This window comes from Oryctolagus cuniculus, chromosome 1, assembly GCF_964237555.1.
Source record: "Oryctolagus cuniculus chromosome 1, mOryCun1.1, whole genome shotgun sequence".
In the NCBI taxonomy this organism is placed as follows: Eukaryota; Metazoa; Chordata; class Mammalia; order Lagomorpha; family Leporidae; genus Oryctolagus; species Oryctolagus cuniculus.
Genome location: NC_091432.1, coordinates 58063197 through 58085009, shown reverse-complemented (window position 1 = coordinate 58085009; position 21813 = coordinate 58063197). Strand labels below are relative to the sequence as shown.

The following is a 21813-nucleotide window of genomic DNA, read 5'->3' as shown; positions in this document are numbered from 1 at the left end:
AAGGTGGGAAATGTAATTAAGAAAATAATCTCAACAAATACCAAAATTTTTAAAAATTTAAATTCAGGGCCGGCGCCATAGCTCATTTGGATTTAATCCTCCACCTGCAGCACCAGCATCCCATATGGGTGCTGGGTTCTAGTCCCGGCTGCTCCTCTTCCAGTCCAGCTCTCTGCTGTGGCCCAGGAGGGCAGTGAAAGATGGCCCAAGTGCTTGGACCCCTGTACCTGCATGGGAGACCAGGAAGAAGCACCTGGCTCCTGGCTTCAGATCAGTGCAGCGCCAGCCCTAACGGCCATTAGGGGAGTGAACCAACGGAAGGAAGACCTTTCTCTCTGTCTCTTTCACTGTCTATAACTCTACTTGTCAAATAAATTTTTTTAAAAAATTTAATTCGGCCGGCACAGTGGCTCACTAGGCTAATCCTCCGCCTAGCGGCGCCGGCACACCGGGTTCTAGTCCTGGTCGGGGCGCCGGATTCTGTCCCGGTTGCCCCTCTTCCAGGCCAGCCCTCTGCTGTGGCCAGGGAGTGCAGTGGAGGATGGCCCAGGTGCTTGGGCCCTGCACCCCATGGGAGACCAGGAAAAGCACCTGGCTCCTGGCTCCTGCCATCGGATCAGCGCGGTGCGCCGGCCGCAGCGCACCAGCCGCGGCGGCCATTGGAGGGTGAACCAACGGCAAAGGAAGACCTTTCTCTCTGTCTCTCTCTCTCACTGTCCACTCTGCCTGTCAAAAAAAAAAAAAATTTAATTCAAGAAAGATGAAGGTGTACACAAGAAACGGGTGAACAATTAAATCCATAAGACTGATCATAAGACTGTTGTTGATAATGTGACTAGAAACTTAATGCTTTTGTTAAACGATACTTAAAACAGAAAAGGCTAGTATATTGAAATAGTATCACCTATAATTAAAATTGCATACAATTTCAACAAAACCTAAAGGTACATAGAAAAATAGGATACAGGGGAAGCAACTGTGGCATAGTGGGTAAAGCCACTGCCTGCAGTGCCAGCATTACATATGGGCACTAGTTCTTCTACCTGCTCCACTTCCGATCCAGCTCTTTGCTATAGCCTGGGAAAACAGAAGACGGCCCAAGTTCTTGGGCCCCTGCACCTGCGTGGGAAACCTGGAAGAAACTCGTGGCTTCGGATCAGCCCATCTCTAGCAGTTGCGGCCATTGGGGAGTGAACAAGTGGGTGGAAGATCTCTTTCTGTCTAGCTCTCTAACTATGCCTTTCAAATAAAAACTAAATCTTGAAAAAAAAAATGCCTAGAACTAAGTGTTTTTCACATCTTGGGATACAAGGTCACAGTACAAAAAATAAATATTTCTACATAGTAGCAACAATTAAAAATTTTTAAATAACTCTTGATATCATAAAAATATGAACTCAGAAATAAATTTAGAAAACATGAGCGGGCCAGCGCCGCGGCTCACTAGGCTAATCCTCCACCTTGTGGTGCCGGCACACAGGGTTCTAGTCCTGATCGGGGCGCCGGATTCTGTCCTGGTTGCCCCTCTTCCAGGCCAGCTCTCTGCTGTGGCCAGGGAGTGCAGTGGAGGATGGCCCAAGTGCTTGGGCCCTGCACCCCATGGGAGACCAGGATAAGTACCTGGCTCCTGCCATCGGATCAGCGCGGTATGCCAGCCGCAGCGCGCCGGCCACAGCCGCCATTGGAGGGTGAACCAACGGCAAAGGAAGACCTTTCTCTCTGTCTCTCTCTCTCACTGTCCACTCTGCCTGTCAAAAAAAGTAAAAAAAAAATAATAATTAAAAAATAAATAAATAAATAAATAAAATGAAAACATGAGCAAGACCCACAAACCAAAAACTACAAAACACTGCTGAGAAATTGTAACAGATCTAAATAGAGTTAACATGTCCATGGATTAGAAGTTCCAATACTGTTACAATTTAGTTCTTCTGTATTGATCTAAAGAATCAATGTAATAAATAGTAATCAAACTTCCATAAAGGTTTACAGTATAAAAACTGACACATTCATTAAAAACACATATGAGGGGCTGGCGCCACAGCGCACTAGGTTAATCCTCCACTTGCAGTGCCGGCATCCCATATGGGTGCCGGTTCTAGTCCCGGTTGCTCCTCTTCCAGTCCAGCTCTCTGCTGTGGCCTGGGAAGGCAGTGAAGGATGGCCCAAGTGCTTGGGCCCCTGCACCTGTATGGGAGACCAGGAAGAAGCACCTGGCTCCTGGGTTTGGATCAGCATAGCTCCAGCCGTTGTGGCCATTTGGGGAGTGAACCAACGGAAGGAAGACCTTTCTCTCTGTCTCTCTCTCTCTCTCTTACAGTCTGTAACTCTGTCAAATAAATAAATAAAATCTTTGAAAAAAGAAAAAGAAACATATATGAGGGGTAGGCATTTGGCACAGTGGTTAAGCTGTCCCTTAGGATGGTCATGTCCCATATCAGAGTGCTTAAGTTCAAGTCCTAGCTCTGGCCTCCATTTCAGCTTCATGCTAATGCACACCCTGAGAGGCAGGAGGCAATGGTTCAAGGATTTAGGTGCCTGCCACCCAAGTGAGAAACCCAGATTGAGTTCTGGGCTCCTGGCTTTGGCCAGCTCCAGCCTGGCTATTGCTCATTCATTCCCCAAGTGTCTGCAGATGGGAGATCTCTTAAATAAATAAAAATAAAAAAGTTTTAAAAGAATATGCACTACCTGACATCCAGATATATTAGAAAGACACAGTAATAAAGACTATGTAGTACTGGTATAAGTGTAGAGATATACATCATTTTCTTATTAGAGGTTAATATACACTTACTATAAAACCCAGAAATCTCTCTTACGGGTATATCCCTAAAAGAAACATTATCCAAACAAAGACCTGTATGCCAAAGTTCATAGCAGCTTGATTCATAATGGCTCAAAACTAGAAATAATCCAAGTATTCCTCAACTGGTGAATGAATAAACAAATCACGGTATGTCCATATAGTACTTACTCATCAATAATAATAATAAAAAAAGAATAGTGATACATTCAACAACACACACAATTCTCAAAAGCATTATGCCAAATAAAAGAAGCCAGAAACTACACAGCATATACAGTACACAGAAATACCACAGGGACAATACAGCAATTTAGCTGCTGTCTGGGGTGGGAGGTGCGATTAACTACAGAGAAGAAAAACCTTCTGGAGCAGTAGAAATATTCTTTATCAAGATGGTAGTGTGATTACACAACCACACAGATTTGTCAACAGTCATCCAACTATACCTTTAAAATTGGTGAATATTACACATTTTGCCTCAGTAATAAAGCTGACTTTTCTTTTCTGGAACTACAGCTACTACAGAAATGAAAAGACATTCTTTACCTTCCCAGTCCTCCATGTATGGGGCCTCCTCTGCTTCTTTTTCTGGAGTGGGTCTGTCAATGAATTTTCCTTCTTTCATGACCCTGGTGATTTCTCGGAGCTGATGTAGCAATCGTTTCTCTTGGTCAGAAGTCACAGTCTGTGCTCTGCTTAGAAATATCAGACAGTCCAGCTATTTAGCAGTAACTACTCCTAGGCTATAGGCAGAAACATCCCTATGATCTGTCTGGATCCTAGAATAGCAGTCCAAAACCAGCAGATACTTATTCTAGAAATCAATCCTGGCTCTACACACTTGGAACTGGACATGCTAGTTTGATGTTTTGATTTTACATATGAGAAAACTGAGACCCAGAATAGATCAAGTGATTGCCCAATGTCCCACAATGACTTCCTATCAATACTGGGATCAGATCCTACATTTCTCAGCTTTCAGTTCAGTGTCTTTTAGTATCCTTCTCTGCCATGATTCTCTTATCTCTGAGCAATTTCACTCTCATTACTCTAGTCATTCCATTTTACTACAAACCACTTTTCTCTGAAACCAGATCCTCAAAGGAAAATGTTCTGGGCCATTATCCTCAACCACAGAAAGATAAGTTACTAGAATCACCATGGTGAATCTACCACTCAGGAATGGGGATATGTTCTAAAATTTCAGGGCTAGATAATTATTCAAGTTCCATCACCTATACCAGGGAAACTGGGAAAACTGAAGTTCACAGAAGAGAAATTACAAATGCATTCATGTTATCATTACTGGCAGCACTATTACCAAAGCTAAGGTCCCTGACTTCTGATAGCATTCTGTGCTACTCTTGAAGCACAGAGCTCAAGTTTCACAGTTTACAAAACCTGCTATGAGTCCCAACTTAACTATGCTGCTCTGGGAGAATGCCTGCAAAAAAAAAATAATAACATGAGGCTCAAGTAGTATGTAAAGTTTCTGTGAGAGGGAAGCAATGCACCACATGATAAACAGACAAGACCCTACTTAGACGACTGAACTATCTGCTTTGAAACAAGTTTTTATCTAGGAGCTACTTAGTTTCTTTGCAATACCCAGAGTGTTCTGGTTGATATAAGCTTAACATTCCTGAAGGAAAACCACCCTCATGGAAGTGCCTTCTATTTTTGTAATTGGCCAGTTCTGCACCTGCATTACTTTTTGTACTCAGCTTAACAAATGTTATCCTTAATCACTAACAGGGAGAAAGAAAAAAAGTATTTCATTTCCCAACCTTAAGATGGCATCTGAGGGGCCGGTGTTGTGGCGCAGTGGGTTAAAGCTTTCTGCTAATGTACGTGGGAAGACACAGGCAGCTCAAGTACTTGAGCCTGGGCCACCCATGTGGGAGACCAGAATGGAGTTTCTGGCTTCTGACTTCAGCATGGTCCAGCCCTAGCTGTTGTGGCCATTTGAGGAGTGAACCAGCAGATGAAAGATCAACTGATATCTGTCTCTTTTCAAATATATATATATATTTTTTTAATAATAAATTAAGCAGGGAAATTAAAGCCATAAATGATAAAACCATGGTTAATATACTGAATGGAATAAAGCTGAAAGCATTTCCTCTAAGATCTGGAACAAAATGAAGGTGCCCACTTTTACCACTCTTATTCAAAAAGTTGTGGAAATCCTAGCCAGAGAATCAGACAAGAGAGGGAAATAAAGGGCAAGCAAATGGAAGCCAAACCATTCATGTCTGCACATGGCATGGTCTAATATATAGAAAAATCTGAAGATTCCACAAAGAAAATTGTTAAACTGATCAATAGCTACAATAAAATTATAGGACACAGATCAACATAGAAAAAGCAGTAGCATTTCTCTGCAATAGCAACAAACTGAAAAAGAAATCAAGAAAGCCATCCCATTTATAACAGCTACAAAAAAATCAAGGAGTAAATTTAACCAACGAGGTAAGAGAAGCCTATAATGAAAATTATAAAATACTGATGAAAGAAACTGAAGGGAACACACACAGAAAAATGCAAAGAAATTCTGTGTTCACAGATTAGAAGAATTAATACTATTAAAATACTCCTACTATCCAAAGTGATCCACAGATTCAAAATAACTCCTATCCAAAAAACAGTGACATTCATCACAGAAATATAAAAATATTCCTAAAGTCCATACAGAACCATGAAATAACTAGGACAGCCAAAGTTATCCTGAGCAAAAATAAAAAAGCTGGAACTTACAATATCTGACTTCAAAACGTACTACAAAGTTAAAGTAATCAAAACAGCATGGTACCAGCATAAGAACTGACACACAGACCAATAAGACATAACAGAGAACCCAGGAAAAATTCCACATATTTTACACCATTGCTGGGAATACAAATTAGCACAGCTATTATGAAAAACAATATGGAGGTTTCCGGCATTGTGGCACAGTAGGTTAATGCCTGTAATGTTAGAGTGCCAATTTGACTCCTGGCTGCCCACTTCCAATTCAGCTTCCTGCTAATATGCCTGGGAGAGACGATGAACCAAGTACTTGGAGCCCTGCCACCCACATGGATGAGATCTGGAAGGAGTTCCTGGCTCCTGACTTCAGCCTGGACCAGCTCTGGTCATCACGGCTATTTGGAGAGTGAACTAGTGGGTGGGAAGATCTCAATGTGTCTGTCTCTGTCCCTGTCTGTGTCACTCAGACTTCCAAATAAATTAAGTAAATCTTTAAAAAGAGTAGCCATATGATCCGGCAACCACATTACTGGGTATATATCCAAAGCAAATCAGGATGACAAAGATATTTTGTATTCCCATGTTTTACTCAGCACTATTCAGAATAACCAAGATATGAAATTAACCTAAATGTTCAAACATGAATGGATAAAGAGAAATGTGATACACACACACACACACACACACACCCCAAAAACCAAGAAGAAAATCTTGTCATTTGTAGCAACATGGATAAACCTGGAGGATAAGTGAAGGCAGGCACAGAAAGACAAAGATTGCATGTTCTCACTTATAATGTAGAAGCTAAAAAAGTTTCTCTCTCAAAAGTAGGGAGAATCATGGTTACCAGAGGCTGGGAAGAGATGAAGGGAGGAGGGAGAGAGAATAAACAGGTACAAGGGCACAGCTGGACAGGAGGAATAACCTCTCATGACTCATGTAGCACAGTAGGGTAACTATGGTTAATAACAATTTATTGATTAGTTCAAAAGAGCTGGCAGAGAAAAATTTTGGATGCTCCCAACACAAAGAAATAATAAATATTTGAGGTACTAGACATGACAATTTTCCTGACCTGAATATTACATGAGTATACATGTACTGAATACCATATTATATCCCCTAAATATATACAATTAATATGTGTTAATTAAAGGCAAAACAATTTAAAACAGGCCTTTTAGATAGCTAGGAAATTATCTTCCTTAAAATCCAATTACTTCACTCTGATGGTTTAAAACCATCAGTTACTTCACTCTGATGGTTTACTCATTGATTTACTCCCTCACAATAATTTGTACCACACTAAATTCTTGAATATTCAGGTTGTTGGATAGATTGAAAATATGTGAGGGGCCAGCACTGTGGCATAGTGGGTAAAGCCATTACCTGTAGTGCCACATTCCATCTGGGCACTCTTTGGAGTCCCAGCTGCTCCACTTTCGATCCAGCTAACTCCTACTGTGCCTGGGAAAGCAGCAGAAGATGGATCCCTGAACACATGTGAGAGACCTAGAAGAAGCTCCTGGTCCTGGCTTCAGAACAGCCCAGCTCTGGCCGTTGCAGCCATTTGGGGAATGAACCAGCAGATGGAAGATTTCTCTGTCTCTCCCTCTCTAACTCTGTCTTTCAAAGAAATAAATCTTTTTTAAAAAATGTTAAATGAGAAAAAAAACATGTAAATGACAAGTAGACAATTACATAAAATTAAAACAAGTAGTGTATGCATCAAATAAAAATAACATTTTGAATTAATTCTCTAAATGAGAAACAGTCTTGATTTTGGTTAGAAGAAACCTACCTCTCACCATTAGGTCCCACCCTGTTGATTAATTTTTCCATGGCTTCCTCTGTCTCCTTCAATTTTTCTTGCAGTTGAACAAGCTCAAAATTGGCTGAAAAAAAAAATACAAAGCATCACTGTAAGAAACCATTATACACAACTCCTAGTCCCTTTAATGAAACAGATCTGGCTACGACTCTAAAATAATCCAGACTGGGCCTGAGACTCAAGGGAAAAGAATGAATCTCTCCAGTTTACCCAGTTGGGACAAAAAGAGTACAGAATCTGGGCACCAGTATCTACAGGATAATGACTGATGCATAAATCAGCCCCTTTTACATACAGAAATACAGCAGGACAAACTAAAGAAAACAGGAGTGAAAACATACCCCTGCACAGCCACCCAAGAAGACAAGCAGAGGGTAAACCAAAATTACACTTCAGAGTAAAACATCAAATCTATAAGGTACTGTTTATAACAGAAGTTAAGACCCTGAAATAAGCAATATTTTATCTGCACCTAAGGTTTGCAAACGCATCTGCAAGTTAAAAGCTTAAAAGTTATACTGTGGCCGGTGCTGTGGCGTAGCGGGTAAAGCCGCTGCCTGCAGTGCTGGCGTCCTATATGGGCACTGGTTCGAGTCCCGACTGCTCCACTTCCAATCCAGCTCTCTGCTATGGCCTGGGAAAGCAGTAGAAGATGGCCCAAGTCCTTGGGCCCCTACACCTGCATGGGAGACCCGGAAGAAGCTTCTGGCCCCTGGCTTCAGATCGGTGCAGCTCTAGCCATTGCGGTCAATTGGGGATTGAACCAGTGGATGGAAGACTGACTTCTCCTTCTCTCTCTCTCTCTCTCTCTCTGCGGTCAATTGGGGATTGAACCAGTGGATGGAAGACTGACTTCTCCTTCTCTCTCTCTCTCTCTCTCTCTCTCTCTCTCTCTGCCTCTCCTCTCTATTACTCTGCCTTTCAAATAAATATAAATCTTTAAAAAAAAAAAAAAGTTATACTGTGAGGCTGGCACTGTGGCGTAATGGCTAAGCCTTCACCAGTGATGCCAGCATCCCAAATGGGCTCCAGTTCATGTCCCAACTGCTCCTCTTCCAATCTAGCTTCCTGTTTATGGCCTGGGAAAGCAGTGGAAGGTGGCCCAACTTCTTGGGCCCCTGTACCCACATAAGAGACCCAGAAGAAGCTCCCTTGTCCCTGGATTCAGACTGGCTCAGCTCTGGTCATTGTGGCCACTTGGAGAGTGAGCCAGCAATTGAAGACCTTTCTCTCTGTCTCTCCCTCTCTCTGTCTGTAACTCTACCTCTCAAATAAATAAAAATCTTTTTAAAAAACTTCTTCAATAGAGGAAGTCTTGCACTGGGGCTTGGAGCTCCCTGCCAAAAGTTTTCTACCTTGACTGTCTGAGTTTAAAGAGGAGGCCATGTCAGAATCTGTCTCCCAGAGGGTTCCTCAACTGGGGTCACTAGAGATGACACAGATTAAAGTGATACTAAAACTCTAAAAGTAGAACAGAAAAAAAAATCAATAAATGACATGAGTTTTAGGATAGTAGGAAATAAACTGCTGTCCATTATGTAGACAATGAAGTTTTTCTATTTCATACCCAAGTACTCTTCCACTCAGATGATACAGTTAGAGGGTCACCATAAAATGTAATATTTCAAATGCCTTTCAGTACTTCTAGGACAAACTCTCACACATGCAGTTGACATCTGCAAAGTGTCTGGGGGATTGTGCTACATAAGTGTTAGGTTATTTTTATCTTCCACATGCGTTAAGACTGAAGAAGAGGCTGATAAAATTGTTCTTACCATTACTATGAAACAGCTGCTCTCAAAATTTTATTTACTTCTTTTGTTTCAAACACATTACATAACAGAATTTGCTGTTCTTTAAAGAGTCAATAAAATTTTTAAAAATTATTTTACTGATATACTTCCCATCACTTTCTTAGAAGATTTCTTGAATATTTAAGATTTCCAGAAAGGACGCAGAACATGACTAGGATATTTATTTCCATAGAGAATCCAGGAGTAAATCCAAAAAAGCAGCTATGGCCTGGGGCAGACACTTTGGTAGCTCGGCCTCACTTCTCTTTAACATCCTCTGGTTAGGCTTCATTATCCGCAACACAAAGCAGCAATCCAGCCTTAACCTATTCGTCCCTTCTTTCCCACAGCTGCTCTAAATGAACACCCTAAGACCTCCACAAGCTCAAGACCTCTTGCTTGTCCGTGTCTTATTCAAGCTACCTCATGGAAAATGGAATTAAAATATGAGTTTATTTTGATATAAACCTTTGAAATTCATGCCTAGTTTTTTCATGATGTGCATTTCTATGAAATTTTTGAAGACTCCTTGGCATATCTTTCAAAAATTTTGAACCAAAATGAACTTATTTGTGAATTCCACTTTCCACAGCTGTCCTATCTTCTAGGCCTTCCTCCATGGCCACGCAGACAGATGTGATTTCCCATAATTCTTTTGCATAATCCTTCTTTCTAGGCAATCGACTTTTCAGTTCTTTTTCCTGACATCCATTCTAGTCTACATATTCTTAGAGGGGAAAAAAAAAGTCATACTGTATTTCATTTCCCCAGAGAGCACGGAACATTCTAGTTGGGCAATAAATATTTGATGACCATGTTTAAAGAAAAGTGGGTAAAGTGGCAGAGGATGTCCCATGTGCTTGGGTCCCTGCCACTCACATGGGAAACCCAGAGGAGATTCTTGGCTCCTGGTTTCGGCTGGGCCCAGCCCTGGCTGTTGCAGACATCTAGGGAGTGAACCAGTGAATGGAAGATCCTTCTCTCTTAGTCTCTCCATGACTCCTTCAAATAAAAATAAATAAATCTTTAAAAAAAAAAAAAAAAGGCCAGCTCTGTGGTGTAGTGGGTTAGGCCTCCACCTGTGGTGCTGGAATCCCATATGGTGGTACCAGTTCATGTCCCGGCTGCTCCACTTCTTTTCCAGCTCTCTGCTGTGGCCTGCAAAAGCAGTGGAAGATGGCCCAAGTCCTTGGGCCCCTGCACCCACATGGGAGACCAGGAAGAAGCACCTGGCTCCTGGCTTTGGATCAGCTCAGCTGTGGCCATTGAGGCCCTCTGGGGAGTGAACCAGTGGATGGAAGACTGCCTCTGCCTCTCTCTGTAACTCTACCTCTCAAATAAATCTATAAAAAATCTTAAGACGAGCTCAATCCCATCAAGATTGCATGTACCAATGCCATCTCACTAGTCCAAGTGATCAATTTCAGTTCACAATTGATCTCACTGATAGATCTAAGAGTCAAAGAGATCACACAAACAAGACTAGTGTCTGCTAATACTAATAGAATAAAAAAGGGAGAGAACGATCCAACATGGGAAGCTGGATACACAGCAGACTCATAGAATGGCAGATGTCCTAAACAGCGCTCTGGCCTCAGAATCAGCCCTGAAGGCATTCGGATCTGGCTGAAGAACCCATGAGAGTATTTTAGGCATGGAAAGCCAAGACACTCTGGAAAAAAAAAAAAAACAACAACAACAACAACAACAACAACAACAAAAACCCTAAATGAAAGATCTCTATGAGTGAGATCCCAGCAGAAAGAATGGGCCATCAAAGAAGGAGGTATCTTTCTCTGAAGGGAGGAGAGAACTTCCACTTTGACTATGACCTTGTCTAAATAAGATCAAAGTCAGTGAACTCAAGAGGCTTCCATAGCCTTGGCAACTCATGACTAGAGCCTAGGGAGATTTCTGATGCCATAACCAAGAGTGTCAAATTGTTAAGTCAACAACAGGAGTCACTGTGTACTTACTCCTCATGTGGGATCTCTGTCCTTAATGTGTTGTCCAATGTGAATTAATGCTATAACTAGTACTCAAATAGTATTTTACACTTTATGTTCTGTGTAGGTGCAAACTGATGAAATCTTAATAAATACTAAATAGATCTTCTGTATATAAAGATAATTGAAAATGAATCTTGATGTGAATGGAATGGGAGAGGGAGCGGGAGATGGGAGGGGTGGGGGTAGAAGGGAAGTTATGGGGGGGAATAGCCATTATAATCCATAAACTGTACTTTGGAAAATTATATTTACAAAATAAAAGTTTAAAAAAAAAGAAAAAGAAGAGCGAGCCCAAAGTATTAAATTTTTGTACTAGATCTAATAACTGACTTGGCAATAGACAGATACCTCTCCCTCAGTTTTCCTCTCTGTCAAACAAAGATACTTGCTACATTTTAGAGTCTAGAAATGGGGCTCATTCCAAAAGCGAACTACTTTTTGTAGCTATTTTACCCTTTGTGTAGCTATTGTTCCCTTAAAAGTTCAAGATAATCTGGGAACTTTTGAGAATCCCAGAGCTAAGGTTAATAATGCCATCAGATTAGTCTGTAGCAACTTTTGAGCAATGCTCTTGGGACATACCAAGAGATGGAACCTCTGGCTGTATTACAACTATCTGACTCAGTAACACTTGTGAAAGCAGTGAGAAGCGACACTTACTAATTTTCCTGTGGCTGTTTCCAGCTGAGGCAGGAGAACATTTACGATCCTCTGCAGTAGTTTTTCCCTTAGAGAGCTGAGAATTGAAGGAGGTACAGCACATCAACAGCAGCTCAGAACCTCAAAGTCATGGAACCCTCATATTAAATGGGGGGAAAAAGTTGGGAGACAATTAAGTCAGAAACCAAAGCAAATAGCAACATCAGAGAAATGTCTCAAAAAATAAACAAAGCCACTGAAAGATGAGAAGTCTTCCAAGTTAAAAAGTATATATATACACATATACATATATACATACATATACATATACATGCATATATATATACATATATATATCAAGGTACAAGGAATAAAATATCTCCCTTGGATCATCTGCCTTGTCCATGCTCATCCAAAAGGATGTATAGTATTTTTGTAGGCTGCAGAATTCCCAGGCAAGAAGGAACATCTTACCTAACCTTACACAAGTCAGGAGTGCAAAGTGACGTTTCTGCCTCTACTTTATAGTGCATAGGCCCACAGCCTACAACTGATCTCATGGTGATGGAACTTAACTGGGAGTCTGCTTTGAAAGGACCCCAACACATCTCCCTAGAGCTAGGAAACAACAGGCTTAGTTTCAGACAGTTCTGTCTCAGGAGAATTAATGGAGATATTAAAGACAGCATCTCATATTCCTACGGGGAATAAAGGATGAAGCAGTGTTGGTAAGGGCATTGGTATATGGACTCAGAGTGGCTACTTAGAAGTCACTGTGTAAATCCTAATAATAAACTTCTTCTTAGGACATCTTTATGCTTTTCAGCTTGCAAGGATACTCTGTTAAAAAAAAATTTTTTTTAACTTTGAATTACATTTCTTATAGGAACTGGAAAATCCAGGTTCAAGTCCAGGTTCTGCCTTTTCAGTTGTGAATTCTGGTGCAAATCACTTAAATTCTGAGCCCAGATTTCTCATTTGTAAAACTGAAAATAATGGCTATCCTAAATGCCTCACAAAGAGGAGCCAAGCTTTAAAGAGGTGACAGATTTAAAAGTGCTTTATGAACTGTAAAGGGTTTTAATGTAGACAATGATTTTTATTGTGATCATTTTAGATTTCCACTGATATAATATGATTAAAATGATTCCACTTACCTTAAACAGAATGTACAGTATATATAAAAAAATTCCAAAACCATAGATTGGAATAATCTGCCCCATGAGGCCTCTTCCACTACCTCCTCCTCCAGTGCCTCCGGATCCTTTGGCCTTTGCAAATGCCTCCGCAAGGTGAGACCTCTGGAAACGAGCCCCAGGGGTTTGGCCATCTGAAGGTGCCTGGTGATGATGCATCATAGGAGGAAATCGGCCCAACTTTCCTGAGAAAATAAATGATTCTGTCTTTATCCTTCCATTATCTTATCATGAAAACAGCTCATGCTTTGGAGTACAAACAACAGAAGCCAACTCAAACAGGTTTAAGAAAAAACGGGAATTTCATTAAAAAGGTACAGAAGTATCACACATTTACTAAATATAATGTGGTAACTAGCTACTCACCAAACCCATTTCCTCTTCCTTCTGGGTCCACAGCTAAATCACATTTTTCAGTCCCTCACAGAGTTAAACTTGGTCATATGACTGAATTCCAGCCAAAGCAATGTGAATGACTGTGCTAGTTCAAGGTCTGGCCTATAAAATCTCCCATGTGTTCAGTCCACGGTTACTACCTTTCTGCAGGACGAATGCTGATATCCAGGGAGACCTTGGAGGCAACGTGTGGAAAATGGCAGAGCCTCTGTGAACCTGAGTTCCTGGATAACCATGCGGCACAGAGCCCTCCACTGCTGCCACCCACTGACTCAGAGCCATCTGGACCTGTTTCTATGAATGAGAAATAAACTTCCATTGTGGTAGGGCCATTATACACATCAGAGTCTATATGCTAAAGCTGTTAGCCACCCCTAAATAGTACAGATAAGGAAATGCAATGTGGTCTCAGGAGAGAATAGAACCAGAAACTGGAAAGCCATGAAGACCCAGGACTGCGAGTTTCACATCCTAGCTCAATCTCTCTCCATGGGGCCATTAGACTTTTTTCTTTGTTCCTCCGTGCATATCTTCTTCATTCTCCTCTGTGGATCGTTTCTCTAGCTTCTTTGTGCACACAGAAGATGGTCACTCCCAAAGCTCCTAATTTGTAAGCTGAGACAGGTCTTTATTCCAAATTCCTTAGAGGAAGACTGAGTATTTAGTGTTGGTAAGTATTCATCCCTTTCCAATCAGCTACAGCTGAGCAGAGTGGCTACATAAAGAAAACAGGGTCAAAGGACCCAAGCTTTTAAGCAAAAGGGCAGGGCTTAGAGAAAAATTCATTTTCTTGGATTGTTTTCCCTCCATTAAGAGGAACTGAAAATTAACACCTCAAGCCTCCTGAGGGCCAAAGTGAGACAGAAAGGAAAAATATCTCTTTCAAAGGTCATGTCAATAGGCTTGTGGGGAAAACTCACTCAGAGATAACAGTATAAAGAATAGAAAGACGTCATAAGACACTAAAAGGTAGACCATCACTGTGGTGCTGTGGTATAGCGGGTAAAGCTGCCACCATAGTCACTAGCATTTCATGTGGGCACCAGGTCTAGTCCAAGCTGCTCCACATCCGATCCAGCTTCCTGCTAGTGTGCCTGGGAGAGCAGCAGAAGATGGACCAAGTGTTTGGGCCCATGCACCCATGTGGGAGACCCAGAAAAGGCTCCTAGCTCCTGGCTATGGATCAGCCCTGCTCCGGCTGATTTGGGGGATAAACCAGCAGATGGAAGATCTCTTTCTGCCTCTCCTTCTCTAACTCCTTCTTTCAAATAAATGAATAAGTCTTTGAAAAAAGATACTAAAAGGATAAACTATAAAGTACATCATTGCTAGACTTTAGTAAAATCAGGGATTTATGTTCAATAAATACCAAGAAGAGAATTAAGAGAGATGACAGGTAAGGGAAATATTTGCAATATCTGAAAGTGACAAGGGATTAAGTATCTGTAACGTAGAAGGGGAGTCTATAATTCAGTATAAGCATCCTAGAGAATCCATCAGAAAATGGGTGAATGAGTAGGGAACTTGGAGAAAGAGAAATCTAAACGGCAAACTATATAAAGAGATTATTAAAATTCAAGTAAAACCAATGAGCAAAATACAAATGAAAATCACAAGACATCACATTATTCCCATCAGAAAGGCAAAAATAATGGTACGGGCTGGCAATGATATGGGGGAGATAGACTTTTCATGCACCAGAGGTAAGCATGCAAATGATACAGCCATTCTGCTAAGCGATCTGCCTGTATCTAGTGACATTACGTTATGAACAGGCCCTGTGATCTGATGATCCCCCCCCGCCACACACACACACTTTACAGTCTTGTGTGATAATGACACCAAGCCTTCATCCCTAATACCTTTATTTTGTTCCTTAACTTGCAGTTCCTCTGCAATAATTAAAGCCAAAACCTAAAACCTGAATTATGAAACTCTCATTGGCCCTGTAGTTAACATTTCAGTTTCGGCCTCTACTGTGAAAGCTTTGCAAGAAATCATGAGCCCTGATCAAAGTAATACCCTAGCTACCATTAGACCTATACATATTGGAGCTCATATTTGCCAGTCCAAAGGAAACATGATGGCCCCACCACTGACCAAAGGCAGGCCACATTTACTGCAAACCAACCACAGGCTCACACACTGCTCATCCCCAACTTTAATTCAATACCTTTAATCCTTCAGGGAGTCTGGGAATTGAACATTAGCTACCTGACTCCTTACTCTTTGCTTAGCAATGAATACCAACTTTTTCTACCACCCCAGTGTCAGTGATTGGCTTGCTGTGTGGGTGAGCAGGCCTAGTCTGGGGGTTCTACAGCAACTCCTGCAACCATTTTTGGGGTATTCACTAATAAGAATGTTCATTGTAATCATGTTGTAGCTGACAGTTTGCTGTAACTTTGATTTCTATAATGAAAGAATGGCAAATCAAAATGGTGGGATACAAACATGGAATTTTACATAGCATTAACCCACACTTTATATGTCCCTAGAGCAACATGCATACACATTTAAAAACACAGCATTGAGTAAATCATAAGCAGATACCATTATGTAAGTTGAAGACATACATGTAACTACATTACATACCTTTCAAGCAAATATGTAGGCATATAGACATTTAAAAAAAAAGGAATGGGTACCTATGAGCAGGGAAGAGAGTGAGCAGGTGGATTGAGGGGAAAATACTAAACATGAAAGAAACAACAAAACAAAGAAACCTTTCACTGACAAAGTTAATGGTGTTATGAATTAAGGACTGTCTTTCCGTCAACTCTGCTCCGGGGGTAAAAAGGCAGGCAGAAGGGTGGGCAGACAGGACAGGCAGGCAAACAGCGAGCTGCTGGGCTGGGAAGCTGCCTTCTACCTTGTATCCTTTCTCAGCCAAGCTCCACTCCAACAATCCTCATTTCCTTCCCAATACTGACTTTGGATGACATGGAAATTAAGTGAACAAAGAGTGGGTCAGCAATAGAAACAGACTTTGGAAAGTCAGACAGGGAAGATGTAAGTCACATGATGCTTTTTCTGGGTGTCTTTTTTAAATCAACAAGGATCTTAGCATACCAAATGTTAACTGTGGCCTTAAGGCTATTATGCACCTTCAAAAACAAGTGTATAGCCACCCTCTATGAAGCTAACCTCTCTCCTGAGAGATCTGATATATTCAGTGACTAGTGTTCATTCAGTAAACTAATTCAATTGTGGAGTAATAAGATTTAATATTTGGAGTAATAAGCTGAATTATATACTAAGCTGAGAATACTGTCTTCAAAACCTGGCATTAAACAAAATGGAAAAAGAAAACCAGATGACATAAAATGCTTAATTTTTCATTTCTAAAACCGAAAAATGATGAAGTTACACATTGTACATCTCTCTCCATAATTTATGTGCATATCAGCCTGGAAGACTTACTGGATACCTATTACGTTCAAGTCTGTGCCATAGGTGAGAAAGGAACCATAAATGAAGTAGACACAGTAGTTCCCACATGGCACAATGCTTTTAAAAAGAAATACATCAAAACAAAGACAAATAACAGCAGGGTATCAGGGATTTGATTACTTGACAAAAGAAATGTTTACATACTGAAGTGTGAAAAAAAAAAAAAGAGAGAGAGAGAGACAAGACAGGAGTCAAATAGGGTCAGTCATTGAGGGGAATAAGAGACCCAGAAGAGCAGAGAGGCAAAGTGGTACCAGAAAAAAAGATGAACACATGCACTCAACAGATGGAGAACAAAAAACCATTAAACAGGGTGACTACAAAATTAGTTTGGCTTCATTTAGGGAAGTAACAAGACATAGGAGGGGGAAGCAGAAATGGGGAGGAGTTTAATGTTCACTTGTGTGGTATACATACTTGATATTGTAAAGCTTGGATCAGAGGGATATTTTAAGAGAAGAATGCTTGAGGGGAATTAATCTAGCATTTGAGTATAGTACCTAGTAGAGAGAGAAACTGGGCCTGGAGAACCAGCCAAAAGACTAAACAGTAATTGAGCTTTGAAATGCAAGGGGTGATAGCTATAGCTATAAAAAAAGGGTAAGTTCAAGGGTTGTTACCATGTAATTGGCAGCAGCATTTAATAGATGACAGAATATAGAGCTGATGGGGGAGCAGTCAGGAAATTCTAAGAGGAAGTATTAGAAGTACTAACAGATATGATGAATGAACTGGAAGAGCTTAGAGTAAGAGAAGACAGAGGTCACAGTATCCGCACACTATATTCTATTTCTCTTAATACTCTATGGGTAGAAGACAGAGAAAATTTTTATCATGCTGCAGTTAGGGTTGGGAAGAAAACAAACTCTAAGCTACCTAAGAGACAAAATAAAGTTGAGTGAATTATTTCCAATACCAAAAAAGCTGGATGAATAAATGTACTTCAATGCAAAAAGAGGAAGAAAAGAAAAATGAGTTGGCTAAAGTCAACCAGAAGTAAGCCAGTATCATAAAAGTCAGAGGAGGAAGAATTTAAAGCAACTGAGTGATGGCATTCCCTGTTTAGACACAAATACTCTCAATAGAGGGCTGTCAAGAAAAATTCTGAATGTCTACTTGTTTAGACAACAACAAAAACCAACATACTGTAGCCCTTCCTTATCTATAGTATTTCTTTCTGTGATTTCCATTACCTATATTTGGACTGCAGTCCGAATATATTAAATATATTTCCATTACCTATATTTGGACTGCAGTCCAAATATATTAAATGGAAAATTCCAGAAATAGTACAAAAGTTTTTTTTTTCTTTTTTTTTTTTACAGGCAGAGTTAGAGAGAGAGAGACAGAGAGAAAGGTCTTCCTTTGCCGTTGGTTCACCCCCCCAAATGGCTGCTACGGCCGGCGCACTGCGCTGATCCTATGCCAGGAGCCAGGTGCTCCCTCCTGGTCTCCCATGCGGGTACAGGGCCCAAACACTTGGGCCATCCTCCACTGCCTTCCTGGGCCACAGCAGAGAGCTGGACTGGAAGAGGAGCAACCGGGACAGAATCCAGCGTCCTGACTGGGACTAGAATCCAGGGTGCCAGCGCCACAGGCAGAGGATTAGCCTAGTGAGCCACAGCGCCAGCCACCAAAGTTTTAAATTACACATAATTCTAAGCATCATGATGAGATCTCCCACTCACCTACCCTCACTGTGGCCCAAAGTATCCACACAACAAAAACTACCAGTCCACTAGTCACCTAAGCCTCTCAGTTAACTGATTAATTCTGGCAAAATCACAATGCTTGGTCCAAATAAGCATTATTTCCTTAGCAATGGCCCTAAAACACAAGAATAGTGATGCTGGCAATTTTATAACAGTATGTTGTTAAAATTGTTCTGTGTTGTTATCAGTTATAGTAGTTAATTTTTTGCTGTGGTACTTTAAAAAATAAATGTTATCATAGCTATGTATGTATAGGAGAAGTTAATAGATTACAGGTCAGTACTATCCACAATTTCAGGTATTCATTGGGGTCTTGAAATGTGTCCCTTATGGATAGGGGGCATTGTACTGCAAAGTAGTAACTTCAGAGTTAAAAGAAGCTTTAAAAGTCATCGTCTTTCAACAAATGGTGTGGGGACAACTAGATACTCAGGTGAAGAAAAATGAAACTGGACTTCTATCTCACACCGTATACAAAAATCAACTTAAAATGAGTAAAGGCCTAAATGTAAAGGGCTAAACTTTAAAATCTTATGAGAAATACAGATATAAATCTTTATAACCTTGGATTGGGTAATTTCTTACATATAACACCAAAAACACTAACAAAAAGTAGGTAAATTTTATATTATCAAAATTCAACAATTGTTTTTGCTGCAAAAGGCACCACCAAGAAAGTAAACAGAGGGTCTGGCATTATGCCACAGCAAGTTAAGCCACCTGCATCCCAAATGAGTGCCAGTTTTAGTCCTAACTGCTCCACTTCTTATCCAACTCCCTAATGGTACACATGGGAAGGCAGAAGACAGCCTGAGTGCTTGGGCCCCTGTCACTCACATAAGAGACCTGTATGGAGTTCTAGACTGCCGAGCTAGGTATGGTCCAGCCTTGGCCTTTGTGGCCATTTGGGAAGTGAACCAACAGATGGAAGCTCTCTCTCTCAAGTCTCCCTCTACCTAACTCTGCTTTTCAAACAAATAAAATAAATCTTGGAAAAAAGGAAAGTGAGGCCAATACTGTGGTGCAGTGATTGAGGCCATTGCCTGCAATGCTGGCATCCCTTCTGGGTGCTAGTTCATGTTTTAGCTTCTTCTCTACTTCTGATTCTGCTTCCTGCCAATGGCCTGGTAAAAGTAACAGAAATGGCTCAAGCATTTGGGTCCCTGCTACCCACATGGGAGACCCAAATGGAGCTCTTGGCTTCAGCCTGGCCATTGCAGCCAACTGGGGAGTGAACCTGCTGATGGAAGATCTTTGACTTTGACTTTCAAATAAATGGATTTTTTTAAAAAGTGACTACAACCCACTGAATCAAAGAAAATATTTTTAAATCATATTCTTGATAAAGGTTAGTATCCAAAATAATTTTTACATTCGATATTAGACAATTAAAAATGAGCAAAGAATCTGAATAGACATTTTTCTCAGGAAGACTTACAGATGTTCAATAAGCACATGAATTCTCACATACTGCTGGTAGGATGTAAAAAAAAAAAAAAAAAAAAAAGGCGCAGTCACTTTGGGAAAACAGCTTGCAGATCCTTAGAAGATTAAGCCCAGAGTAACCATTTGATCCTGGATTTCTTCCCACTGGTATTGATACAGTATAGCAAGGCAGCTGGTTAGGTGAGCTGGAATTCTTGCAATGTAACCCTATTTTCTTTTTCTTTTTCTTTTTTTTTTTGAGATTTGAAAAGATTCTTTAGAGTCAAAGACCTCCAGCCAGAGCGGCATGGAGGGGGGCTTCCAAGAGAGGAAAAATCCAAAGGGCCCCCCCCCCCCAGATAAATAAATGCCAATCAGATTGGCATTCAGTTACCAGGTGGGGACAAAACCTTTCAAAAGACCTGATTTACAATCCTTTATCCTATCTGGCTTGCTCAGTGGGATAGGTAAACTGTGACCACCACTCCCTTGCTAGTAAATTTGGAGATTCCAAGGAAGAAGGACAGCCTGTTCCTTTTTTTTTTTTTTTTTTTTTGCCAAAGATAATCTTTTGGGGGTAAGGGGGGAGCAAATATTCTACATCCAGAATCCCACTGGGACCACCCTACCTATTAACCCATCTTAAAAAGAATGTACCCTAGCATCTGTTAGTGGAGGACTGGATGATGATCACTCTGGCTGCTTCATGCTGAAAAGGGGCGACTTTGGGAAGGGGGTCAAGACAAGGTTCCAGCAGGAGGTGGCTTCTCCAGGAGGATGCAGTGCCAGCTTATAGAAACTGCTTCCATTGGAGGTGTCACATGCATGGCTACTTAGAATTTTACTTTTTCAAGTCTGGAGAAAAACAAATCTAACAAGCAGTTTAAACTCACAAAATCTAAAACTGTTAGGTAGGAAGTCAGAAATGAGCTTGTGTATGTGTGACAGGGGCCTAAGGAATTGACATCTACAGGGGTCCAGCATCTGCATCTCAAAGTCATCCTGATAACCTTCCAGGTGCAGCCTAGCATCTGCACTTCAAAGTCCCACCCAGATCCTGATGACCTTCCAGGGAGTCCTGACCCTTCTACCAGGCCTGATAAATATCCTTCCTCTAAGGCGGGCCAGCCAGGCTTTTGTTGTCTAATAACTTCAGTAGGAAAAACTCAGAAAGGAATTTTTTGTATTTATACCCAACAAGTCCTTTGTTCAGGAGGAGAATAATGAGAGGGAGGAGAAGAACAAGAGGGGGAGAGAAAAGGCGGGAAGGCAAGACCCATCCCCTTAAAAGCCCCAGCCTAAATTTGAACCATGCACTCTCTCTGATTCTGTCTGAAGAGGTGCCCATCCGTTCTTACGGATGTCCCTACCCTAATAAACCTTGCTAATCTGCTTTCCACTGCTCTCTGTCTCACACCTGAATTCTTTCTTGTGGGAAGACAAGGACCCTTTGCTTCTCCGGTAACAAAACCAAGGACACAGTCATTATTAAACCAATAGCAAGTTTTCTCATTGAGAGGCAAACATAAACTGACACAAGGGGCTTTAAAATAATCAGATGGGCTTTAAGGCCTTGCCCGTTACGAGACTCAGACCTATCAATCTCTTTACATGGGGTACATCACAAGGGAGATACACTGTTGGCTTCCATTACCTAGCTGGCCTGGGAAGGAGAGCTGGCTTGAAGAGAACATAGGTGGCATTTTTAAAAGGAAAACATTTTTAGTTAATATACATTCTGCCTGCAATGCTGCTGACCCTACTTGGCCATCCCCTTGACAGCAGTGATCACTTTGGAAGCT

The 21813-nt window shown here is 41.0% G+C and overlaps 1 protein-coding gene across 4 annotated transcripts in view; it reads right to left on the bottom strand.

The window, feature by feature from the left end:
- The window catches only part of RIC3 (RIC3 acetylcholine receptor chaperone), an 86588-nt gene that overhangs the window by 18683 nt on the left and 46092 nt on the right, over positions 1–21813 (bottom strand). For 2 of the 4 annotated variants that reach the window (XM_051824364.2, XM_051824373.2), the window contains exons 2-5: positions 12987–13210; positions 11851–11926; positions 7359–7452; positions 3356–3504 (exon numbers count right to left, since the gene is read on the bottom strand). In XM_051824364.2, coding sequence (XP_051680324.1) covers positions 3356–3504; positions 7359–7452; positions 11851–11926; positions 12987–13210 — 543 coding nt within the window. Of the gene's footprint in view, positions 1–3355; positions 3505–7358; positions 7453–11850; positions 11988–12986; positions 13211–21813 lie in introns of those variants that run through there. The other 2 variants (XM_008265650.4, XM_051824377.2) reach the window with 2 other exon arrangements.